The sequence below is a fragment of the Peromyscus eremicus genome, chromosome 4, assembly GCF_949786415.1.
Source record: "Peromyscus eremicus chromosome 4, PerEre_H2_v1, whole genome shotgun sequence".
Classification (NCBI taxonomy): domain Eukaryota; kingdom Metazoa; phylum Chordata; class Mammalia; order Rodentia; family Cricetidae; genus Peromyscus; species Peromyscus eremicus.
In genome coordinates this window covers 9,229,995-9,241,793 of record NC_081419.1, presented here as the reverse complement: position 1 = coordinate 9,241,793, position 11,799 = coordinate 9,229,995, and the positions used below count along the sequence as shown (strand labels likewise).

The window sequence follows — 11,799 nt, the reverse complement described above, 5'->3', positions numbered from 1 at the left end:
CCAAGTTGACAGTATCTTTTATTTTCATATTAAAAATAGATTTCTGATCAGAATCTAAAAATAACTTAAGTCTTGGGACTTTTAGTACATTCTTTTTCATGGTAACTAGACATACCAGTTATGGATTCAGGGTATGTGGTTAAAAATTCACTGGGAGAACAAAAACATAGCAAGACTGGGGGAGAAAAATAAAAATACCCCCCTTACATTCTGGTTTAGACTATCCACATCTTGTCCCACAAGTACATGTAATTTACAAAAACTGCAGTATAAACAGTACAAACACAAACTACAACGCATTTTCAGTCTTTGATTCACAGGGTCTTGGTAATAAACTGACGTTCCAATTAGGAAGTCAATGAGGTAGAGTAGGCATTTCCTCTTTGTTCACACACGACTGTATTCCTGACCTCGGCTGAAGCTTCTTTTCCTACAGTAACAGAACAGAGTGGATGAATTAAACCTCTCTAACAGGACACGGTCTTACAGAATGAGGAGGTGGTGTGATGGCTGGCAAAGTAACTTGTTTAAGGGCCTCTCTGGAACCTTTTTTTGTAGTGCTGGGGGATGAATCTGGGGATGTGCATGTGCTAGGCAAGTGCTCTACCATTAAGCCAAATCCCCAGCCCCCAAAATACTTTAAGATGAACTGCTACAAAATCATGACTGAAAGGTGAACAGTTATTTTTTCTGGGGCTGCCAGACTTCCAAATCTTCCAATTAAATGCAGGGTTGCTAACATACCCTTCAAGCAGGAAACTCAGAGGTGGTAACTGTGTGGTTTTGATGGACCCTGCAGAACGTGAAAGGAACTCTAAGAAAGAAAAACAATTTTAAGCACAGGAGCCAGCCCCCAATCCAGCTTCATCTCATAGTGTCCCAGATGTTGTGACAACCCCAGACTTTGACAGGTGCCTACAACTCACCTGCACCTCTAATGTAGAGTACCTCCAAAGCGCATGCATTCTTCTATATCCACGGCCCATACATGCTCTTACTAAGCCCTTACTGAGTCTATTAAGTTCTGGAGGGCCAAGTGGTTTGGGCCTTTACCTGACTTGTCTCCACCACAAGTGTTAAAGCAATCATGTTAAAATCTCAGTCCTGCTGCTCATTAGCTTTGTGACTCAGGTAAGTCATTTGCCCCTCCTTAGGCAAATTAAAGAAGCAACTGTCCTTGGACATTCTTTGGGACACACTGCTTTCTGGTAAAGGTAGGTTGGCCTGTATATCCCCATTTGTCCTTTGCTATATCCTTGACCTGGTGTTTACCACTTTATATAGTTCTTTACCAACATAAAGGGACAATTTGTACCTTCCAGGATATAAAAATTAAATGGGATGTTGAATGTACAGCTTTTAGCATGTACACAGAGTAAGCACCTGGAAATTGAAGCCATTTTCTGTCCAACCATGTTATTGTTGGCCAGTTCCATGAGTTACTTTATGTTCCTCTTAAATGGTTACTAACTAAACCTCACACAGAAACCCTTGAGAGATCTAGAGTTTTATAAGACAGTGAAGAGGTCGGCATTCAAATGCCTGTGAGAAATGGTCACTACCTAAAACCCAGGGAAACCCAGACTTGACCTCACAGGTCTAAGCTTTTTCTTCTAAAAATGTGTTATAGCTGTTTTGACTGCATGTATATGTCTACATTATTTGGGTGACTGGAAAAAAGGGTATTGGGTCCCCTGGACGTAGAGTAACAACAGATGATTGTGAACATCATGTGGGTACTGGGAAGTGAATCCAAGTCCTCTGGAAGAGCAGCCAGTGCTCTTTTTTTTTTTTAAAAAAAAAAAAAAAAGATTTATTTACTTATTATGTATACGGTACTGTGTCTGCAGGCCAGCAGAGGGCACCAGATCTCATTACAGATGGTTGTGAGCCACCATGTGGTTGCTGGGAATTGAACTCAGGACCTCTGGAAGAACAGCCAGTGCTCTTAACTGCTGAGCCATCCCTCCAGCTCTCAGGGTCTAGGCTCTACACTGATCTCACAAGTGGAGAGCACAGACAAACTGACTCCGTTTCTCCTGGGCCCTCCTATCCAGTTCTAGTTCACTAACACCAGTTTACCTTCTTTCTGTACCTATAGAGCAGGTAAATTTTCCCAGAGATGGCAGACAAGGTTTTTGCCAAGACAGCTGAGAGTGCCATTTAGATCCCAAGTCTTGGATCACCAACCCCAAAGTTTTCAGGTAGTCTAAGTAACTCTAAACTCTTTCAGAGTTTCCCTCTTACCTGACTTTGTCCAAGCTGGGAGTCCTCCACAAGGGATGATTCTAGATGAGACAGACTGGGTGATGACGAGTCTACAGAAGTACTAGTGACCAGTTCTCCTAACGCATCGACTTGTCTCCTCAGACTGTGTAAGGTGCCCTCTGTCTGCTGCTTCCCTTTGATTAATACTTCTGCTTGCTTAGACATACAGTGTCGAAGTTGAGCCTGAAAGTGTTACAGATGTGGGGTTTACACGGAAGAAATGCACCTGAAACATCACTCAGCTTCTTCACCTCTGATAAGCAAGTCTGACTTCAATCAACAGGAGTGAGGGCAGGGCATGGCAGTATCCCTATTTAGTCCTGGCACTGGGACGGCTGAGGCAGGACAGCCCCCAGGTCAAGACCCCCCTGTAGTTCCAGGACAGCCTATGGTAGAGGGAGACCCTGTCTCAAGGAAGCGTTACACAGGTTAAAGAACACAACTTCACATCCGAATTACGACTGGACCAAGTGCCCTACACTGCTGGGCAAGTGCTGTACCACTGAGCTGTACGTCCAGGGCCCTAAGGTTGTGAATAGTGACAGCCAGTTACTACTGAGTGAGGTCAGCTCCTCTGGACTTTTACAATGTGACCTCTAAGTGGCCTCTCGAGGCTGCAATAGAGTGGACTAAGCAGCTCGCGGGGCAGCTCGCGGGCATGGAGACGTCTCCCCACTTGCCAAGTGCCAACTATCTCACACTGGCTTTTGTTGTTTTTTTTAAAGAGGCAACCTTGAGTCGATCTTCACGGTGGCGCAGTCTCTCACGGAGTGCTTCTCCACGCCAGTGTTCATCCTTTTTCAGAAAGAAAAGGAGACCAATGAGTCACCAACTGACGTGAGTGGGAGCCCTACCATCTTTCTCTCCTATCCTGGCACCCCAAAACCTGTTTTTAGCTTTACTGGGGGAGGTGGGAACCAAACTATCACTCTGTGAAGCCCAGGGAAGAACAGGATGAACTTTACCATGATGTGAACATGGGAAAAGTTGGATTTTTCTTCAAAAAGTCTCTCATTCGTGGTGAATGGGAAGTTCTCTTTCAAGCTTTCCAATGCTCCTAAGTTTTCGTTTCTTTCCAAAATAGCTGCTAGATCCGCTGGTAGTTCTGGGAGAAACTGGTTGAGGTTCTTCAGACTGGTTCTGATTTCATCTTTCACCTCAGACTTAAGTGTCCTCATTGCATCACTGATCTCCATTTGCCTTCTCTCCAGATCCTTTTGGTTTGCCATCTAAAGAATGAATTGAGGTCCAACAGCAGCACTTAGAATCGAGTTGCTTATGTGCCATATAGTGAAGGATCTACAAACACTGGACTGGCTCAGTAAAGTGCTTGCTTTGCAAGGAGAAGGACACACAAGGCTGGACGAGGTGGACCATGTTGAAAGTTCAGTACTGGGCAGGCAGGAACAGGTCAATCTTTGGAGCTCACTGGCTGGCCACCAAGCCTAACTAGCGAGCTGCTTCAATGAGAGGCCCTGTCTCAAGGCAGTAAGAGCAATTAGAGGAGGACACCAGGGTCCTTCTCTGGCCTCTACATGAAACACTCAGTGCATGCAACACCCACACCACACCACACAACACCCTAACACCACACATACCACACAACACCCTAACACCACACAACACCCTAACACCACACACACATACACCACACACACACCACACAATACCCTAACACCACACACACCACACCACACAACATCCTAACACCACACACACACACCACACCACACAATACCCTAACACCACACACACACACACACACACATCACACCACACAATGCCCTAACACCACACACACACACCACACAACACCCTAACACCACACACATACACCACACATACACCACACAACACCCTAACACCACACACACACACACACCACACAATACCCTAACACCACACACACCACACCACACAACATCCTAACACCACACACACACACCACACCACACAATACCCTAACACCACACAACATCCTAACACCACACACACACACCACACAACATCCTAACACCACACACACACACACACATCACACCACACAATGCCCTAACACCACACACACCACACAATACCCTAACACCACACACACACACACACACACACACACACACACACACACAAATACCCTAACACCCCCCACACACACACACCAAGCAACACCTTAACACACATGCATACATACACCAAGCAACACCTTGAGGAGATGGCTCAGTGCAGTGCAGGCCATAAATCAGGACTGGAGTTTGGTTTCCAGTGTTCACATAAAAAGCTGGGTGTTGTGTCATTGTGCTTGTAATTCCAGTGCTGGGGGACGTGGAGACAGGAGGATGTATGGAGCCTGTCCTAACTGGTAAGCCGCAGGTCCCAGTGAGAGACTGTTGCTTAGTTTTATGTCATTTGGGAAGAGGGACTCTGACTTGAGAAGATGCCTCTAAGACTGGCATGAGGTGATTCTGTCAGGCATTGTCTTGATTAATGATTGATGATGTCAGAGGCCCCAGCACACTGGTTGGTGCCGTTCGTGGGCTGATGGTCCTGAGTTGTATAAGCAGACTGAGCAAGCCATGAGAAGCATGCCAGTAAGCAGTGTTCCTCCATGGCCCCTGTTTCAGTTCCTGCCCTGACTTCCCTCTGTGATGGACCTGAGAGTTATAAGCTGAAATAAACCCTTTCCTCCCCAAATTGCTTTTGGTCATGGTGTTTATCACAACAATAGAAACTCTTAAGACAGCAGGGTGGATGTCTTCTGAGGACTGACACCTGAGTCTGATCTCTGGCCTCCACATGTGTGTACACATGTGTACTGCTACACATGCACACACAACATAACGAGTTGGGGGTGGAGGGACCTATCAGTCAGTCAAGTCAAGCATGAGGACTTGAGCTCAATCCTCAGAACCCACATAAAATGGTGGGCATGGGGACACACTTGAATCCTAGTGCCGGAGAAATGGAGACAGGGCCTCCGTGGAGTTCCTGCCCAGCCAGTCTAATCTAATAGGTAAGCCCCAGGACAATTAGGGACCCTGGCTAAAGAGACATGGCTAGGGTTCCTGATAATGATAGCCAAGGTGTACTCCAACTCCACACATGCAGACCTGCACACTTAGGAGCCTGTGCCTACACAGCCATTTTAAAGTCAGTTGAGCTGGCTCAGCAGGTTAAGCCTGCCAACCTGAGTTGAATCCCCAAGACCCAGTAGGAAGGAGAGAACTGACTCCCTCAAGTTATCTTCTGACCTCCCCCACATGTTCACTATAGTGTGTGCCTAGAGGGCATGCAAGGGATAAACAAACACACGAATAAATAAACATCATTTAAAAAAAAGCTAGTTGAACTTAAAATAATTTTAAAAGTATATTTTTAACCAATACTTTTTCCTTAAGTTTGTGTCTAAATTTTAGGGCTGAAAAAGATTTAACTTACAGAACACTCTTAACCATCAGCTTTTCACAACTCCCACATGCCTCTTAGAGAGAAATACAACAATAAAGCTGCCTGAGCCCTGGGGGAGGGAATGTATTAAGCCCACATGACGGCCCAGGCTGGCCAGCAGGCTCCAGGGGTGCACACCTGTTTCTTGAGCTCCAGGTACTCGTGCTGCATCTGGCTGAGCTCCTTCATGAGGCGCCTGGCTCGCTCGTGGTTGTCCTGGGCCACCAGTTCAATTGTGGCCATTTCCTTTTGCATGCAACTATTCTCCTGCTTTTGCTCCTAGCACAGAGAGGGAGGCAAATGGCCCTGCAGTCACGGATGGGCAGCTGTAGTCACTGGCTTCCACACTCACGAGCGCTGTAACCACCTCAGTTTCTATAGCTGTAGGATGGAGCTAAATCCATCTGCCTTCTGGAGGCCGGTGGGTGTAGTGTGGCTGGGGGTCTCCCAAAGTCTGAACCTCAGATCTTTAGCACTATCTCTGACAAGTTACTTCCTCCTTCTCAGCCCCATTAATTATCTGTGAAATGGCAACAATATCATCATTGGTTCTATGTGTGTGTATGGGGGGGTATTTTATTTATTTATGTATTTGAGATAGGGTCTCACTATGTAGCTATGGCTGGCCTAGAACTTACCATGTAAGTCTAGGCTGGCCTCAAATTCAGAGATCCTCTGGCCTCTAGTTCTGAGTGCTGGGATTAAAGGTGTGTGCTACCATGTCCAAACTAAATTTTAGACATCTAAATTCTATCTCTATGGTCATCTTGTCTAAGTCCTAGGTGTAAGCACACCATCCTCTGGGAAATGCATCCAGATTCCTTTCATATAGCAGATTCCACTATTCCCTGCAGAGAGCAGGGAGAACCCATTCCTTGGGAACCCACTGCTCACCGTGCTCAATGATGTAATTATCCCTCCCCTCAACATACTTAGTTCATGGGTAAAAGCATGGTACACCTGACTTCCTGGTTGTAGTATGTTTGATAAAAGCCAATGTTGACCCAAAAGGGCAAACTGTAGCTATACAAAGGTTCCTACCAACCCAACCCCTGGCAGCCCACAGTGGGCTGAACATAACTCTCTACTGTGCTGATGCTGTCCACAGGATGGCCCCTTGTGGGCAGCCAGAGCTGCCCAAGTCTCAGAAAAAACTCACTGTGTACTTCAACAATAAATTATGATTATATATACCAATAATAACTACTGGACTAGGGCCTGGGCTGATGGGTAATTTCTTTTCTCTCCAGTGAAGCAGTATATAAGTAAAATGTCTATGTCAATTCAATGTAAACATACTGTTTTCTCTACACTTCCAGGGGAGCAAATACTCACCAGAAGGTTCTTCTCCAGCTGGCTCCTCTGGTTCTTTAGAGCTTCCTTTAGGCCAGTCACCTGCTTCTCTGCCTTTTTCCTTTCTGTTAAGAACTGGTTTCGCAGTAGGCTGAAATCTGCCCTCATAGCGTCCGCCTCCTTCTGCAGGGCCAACAGCTCACTTGATTTCTCCATCAGCTGCTGCTCCCGTTCTGAAAGCTGCTGTTCTGGAATGTGAGCATGCTTAGTACGTTTGGCTGGAGGCCCTGGACCATCTGTGGGCAGAGCTTTCTGTATCTCACGAGCAGACACCTAATAGTGGCGTGTTACCCACTCTGCTGTTTCCTTTAGTTGCGGGTTTCACAAGCCTGCCCTGACCCACTCCACAGGCTCAAGAGAAGCTCACCAAGAGAGCACACTGACTCCGAGATGACCCCTGTACTCTAGCACAGCTCATGCAGTCACCCTCGGTGCCGAAACTCTTTTTCTCAGCAGCTGAAGCCAAATACACCCACGTGCACATTTCCCGAAAGCTCGCCCTCCGAGTCTCGAACTTCCCCCCTTCACGTCCCACTTACCCACTCATCTTCTGGAATGAGGCCGAAGGGCATGAAGGGCCATGCTGGCCAGTCTTGGGGTCAAACCTCCCCATAAAGACACACTCCCTCTGCCCCTGTGTCCTCAGCCATCTCTCCCAGGGCTGCTGCCCTCCTTCCCGCTTCGGTCCTCCTTCCTCCTTCTTGGGTCTTCTTCACAGACCAGCAGAACAACACCCCAGCCCAGCCCAACTCCCACCCCTGCAGTGTACTCACTGGCCTGGGAGAGCGTCTTCTCCAGGCTCTCACTGCACCGCTCCTCTTCCTGCAGGGTCCTGAGGCGTCCTTCAGCGGCCGTCACGTCTGTGAGCAGCTGCTCCAGTCTGGTTTTCTGCTCTGTCAACTCCTTCTCCAGCTGCTCTTGCTGCTGCCTCAGTGTAACTTTACCAGCCTCTAACTTCTGTTCCTCACTTTCTCTTTCCTTCTGGAGCCTTTCGAACATCTGAATAGAAAAGAACCCCAGTCAGTCATAAAGGGACAAGTGTCCCTGACGATCCTCAGAGAGATTCCAGTTCAAAAGAAAGGAGAGAGATGTCTGCGGGGAAGGGGGGAAGGAGGGGGGAGACAGAAAGGGAGAGCAAATGCCAGTGCCTTCATAAAGACGAAGCAGGGGCTGGGAAGCCACCTGGCCACCATGAGAAGAGGATGTATGCTGCTAACTCATTAGCATGTGGCCATGAAGAGCTTTACAAGACCAATGCCTGATGACTTTTAATGGTCCATAACTTATACTACTCAGAGTCACCCAGAAGATGCACACAGGCAGTCTGATCTGGGGTGGGGAGGTGGGAGGCACAGAGCTCCCAGGAAGCGCAGAATGGCCCCCTTTCTGTGCAGTACCGTTTCTTGCTGGTCTAGCTGGAGCTTGCTCTCTCTGATCTCATTCTGAAGCTCCTGAAGTTGCTGTTCTTTATTCTCCGCCTCTTTCTGGCAGCTCTCAAACCTGGCAATCCATTTGCTGATGTCCTTCTGCAGCTGCCCCTGCTCACTGAGCAGAGCATTCTGGCGCTGGGTGGTGTGGAGCAGGTCCTTTAGGAGAAAGGACACATTGGAACTCCTCACAAAGCCATTCCTAGGGTGATCAGTGTCTGTTCAGCACCAACCAGGTCCATCAGCAAACTTACAGAAAAGTGCCCAGGACTCAGAGTTAACACCCAGCTTGCCTTCTTTTAGTGCCTAACAGGTAAGATGCCAAAGGATGGCAAAACCTCAGGAAAAGCTTCAGCTGCCTTGTCACCAAGATGGGAATAAACACTGCTCTGCAAATAACCAAGACTGCTGAGAAAATGAAGAGAAAACTACACACAAGGATTCATTCTTTTGTTACTATCTGTGTTATTATTATTTTACTGTTTTTGGTTTTTTGAGACAGGGTTTCTCTGTGTAACATTCCTGGCTGTCACTTTGTAGACCAGGCTGGCCTTGAACTCACTGAGATCTGCCTACCTCTGCCTCCCAAGTGCTGGGATTAAAGGCGTGCTCCAATCGACAGCTGCTCTGCAGCTCTATGAGCAGTCTTACAGGAGGTGGGGGTCACCTGTGTCATAGGTCCCCATGTCCCCACAGAGCCTTCTAGGGACTGCTGTTTGGCTCGAGTCTAGCTGCCACCCTACTTCTTACTAGCTTTGGGCAAACATGAATGGAGGGCTGAAAGAGATCAGAGAACCATCCAAGGACCAAAGCCTTATCGGAAGGCTGTGCTGTGTAAGGCCTATGGTGCTGTGTAGATAGGGGGCCTATGGTGCTGTGTAGGTAGGGGGCCTATGGTGCTGTGTAGGTAGGGGGCCTATGGTGCTGTGTAAGGGCCTATGGTGCTGTGTAAGGCCTATGGTGCTGTGTAGGTAGGGGGCCTATGGTGCTGTGTAAAGGCCTATGGTGCTGTAGTGCCAGCGGTAAGAAGCCCATTATATTTGTGAAACTCACCTGCTTTGCTAGGTCCAAATGGTCTTGGGTACTATTCAGTTCCTCCTGTAGGGAGATTATGGCTTCCCGTTTATCTAGAAAAACGTTTTCATAAAATGTTACTTACACATATACATATAGTTTTCCACTTGATCCCCCTTTCAAAGTTTATCAGAACTGAATTTATATTTATTTTTGTCAAATCAATGGCGATGCCACAGTAATTACTAAAGGACAAAAGACAGTTACACATACTACCCAGGTACGGGTTTTCAAAGATTTCCATATTAAAGAGTAAACATTTAGATAATAGTGTTGGTGAGATTCATGATGTAGAATGGGTATACTGTACATTACTTGTGGAAATGTAACCCTTGCAGACTCTTTCCTGAAGACAATCCTAGATAAAATTGATATCCATTGCTAGCTATGTGATCCTGAGCAAACTGCAAGAACTTATTAGTATCATCACCTGTAAATAGACAGAATACTGGTTTCTATGTCCCAAACGCTCCAGAGATTTTGTTTTTGATACAGTGTTTCATTATGCAGCCCAGTTGGTTTTGAACTTACTTTCCTCTTGCCTCAGCTTACTGAGTGCTGAGTTTACAGGTGTGTATCACCAGATCTGGTTTTGTCATATGATTAAAAATGAGACAGTACATACATCATGACTAGAACATGATACATGCTTAACACGTACATTATTACCTACAAATACTTAGCCATTTCTCCTAAATAAATTAACAGAAGCATTGGTAATAAAAGACGTTTTCCTATTTGCATTCAGTCACACACACACACACACACACACACACACACACACGCCGTAGTTATGACCTGAGTGGTGATGTCAATTTATTGTGTGTCTTTGTGTGAGAATGAGCATGTGCCATGCATCAGTGTGGAGGGCAGAGGTCAACATTGGGAGTCAATTCTCTCCTTTTATTGTGAGCTTGAAGGACAGGTTGTAGTCAAGCTTTATGGCAAGTGCTTTTTACCTACTGAGCCACCTCACTGGCCCAAAAGTAACTTTATATATATATATAAAGGGATATATATATATATCCCTAATTTTAAACTGTTCTCTAAGGAACATAAATTAGATTTAAAGAAAAAAAACAGCTTAAGATGAAATTCACGTATCATGTGTGTCTTAAAGTCTATGATTTGGATGGTATATCTATAGAGTGGTATAATAAATCCATAACTGAACTTTAGAAAGCAATCCCATGCTGCATTCTGCACCCATCACTTCTCTTGAGGGCAGGCTGCGGGCTGCAGAGTCCATCCCTTACCTTGTAGCTGCTGCTGCACTGTGGAAATGTCGCTGTGCAAGGCCAGCTTGTCTCTGCTCAGGTGCTCCAGCTCCTGCTGCAGCTCTTGGACACGCAGCTCTAGCGTCCCTAAGTTTGACCGCTCCATTCTGTTGCTTTCTTCTGTAGCTGCTAAAACTCTGCCATGGAACAAACCAGACTGTTAAGCAGAAAGCACCCACCATGAAGCCACCTGAGGGGCAGTGCCACCTTCCACGGTGTGCAGTAGGAAGTTGGGATGAGGATAAGGCTGGGATTTAAGACGCCAGAACTCATTTTCAAAGGATACCTTACCAGCATTCCAAATAGGAGATTAAAACAAAAGATTCCCTAAGTTAAAGTATTACATACGACATTCAAAATTCCAAAACCAAAACAAAATAAAAGTGAGTGATAAACACAGACTGCTAACTCATCATCAGTGAAAAAGCAGGAAACACACTATGTGTACAATAGGGTCTGCCCACATCACAGCCATTCTAGCAAGTGTGCATCTCACTGAGGTTTTAACTTGGGTTTCCCTGGTGAGGAATGACGCTGGGCACCTTTTCATGCGCTTCTTTTCCATTATGTAGCTTCTATGAAAATGTATGTTCAAATCTTTTGCCCATTTAAAAAACTAGGTTATTTCCTATCAAGTTTTGAAGGTTCTTTATAATATACATTTTGTGGACTTATATTACACACATAGCTGAAAAAATTTTTCTCCTAACCCTTGTCATGTATTTTTATTACGTTCAATAGTGTCTTTTGAAGTAATCTTTTAAATGTCTGGTTTTTATTTTTAAATTTATTTTATTTTGATTTTTTGAGTAAGGGTCTTTCTACAGAGCCCTGGCTGTCCTGGAACTTGCTCTGTAGACCAAGCTGACTTCAGACTCAGAGATCCACCTGCTCTACTTCCCAAGTGCAAGGATTAAAGGTGCATATCATCACACCTGGCTTACACGCCCAGTTTTTAA

At 45.9% G+C, this 11,799-nt stretch overlaps 1 protein-coding gene across 5 annotated transcripts in view; it reads right to left on the bottom strand.

Moving 5' to 3' along the window:
- Cntrl (centriolin) overlaps window positions 1–11,799 on the bottom strand; it is an 87,555-nt gene continuing 75,756 nt past the window's right edge. For 4 of the 5 annotated variants that reach the window (XM_059260148.1, XM_059260147.1, XM_059260146.1 and 1 more), the window contains 10 exons: window positions 10,820–10,977; window positions 9,543–9,616; window positions 8,460–8,648; window positions 7,836–8,061; window positions 7,045–7,250; window positions 5,848–5,988; window positions 3,234–3,497; window positions 3,001–3,063; window positions 2,248–2,451; window positions 1–430 (listed from right to left, as the gene is read on the bottom strand). In XM_059260148.1, coding sequence (XP_059116131.1) covers window positions 356–430; window positions 2,248–2,451; window positions 3,001–3,063; window positions 3,234–3,497; window positions 5,848–5,988; window positions 7,045–7,250; window positions 7,836–8,061; window positions 8,460–8,648; window positions 9,543–9,616; window positions 10,820–10,977 — 1,600 coding nt within the window. In that variant the 3' untranslated portion in view covers window positions 1–355. Of the gene's footprint in view, window positions 431–744; window positions 794–2,247; window positions 2,452–3,000; window positions 3,064–3,233; window positions 3,498–5,847; window positions 5,989–7,044; window positions 7,251–7,835; window positions 8,062–8,459; window positions 8,649–9,542; window positions 9,617–10,819; window positions 10,978–11,799 lie in introns of all 5 variants that reach the window. The other variant, XM_059260149.1, reaches the window with a different exon arrangement.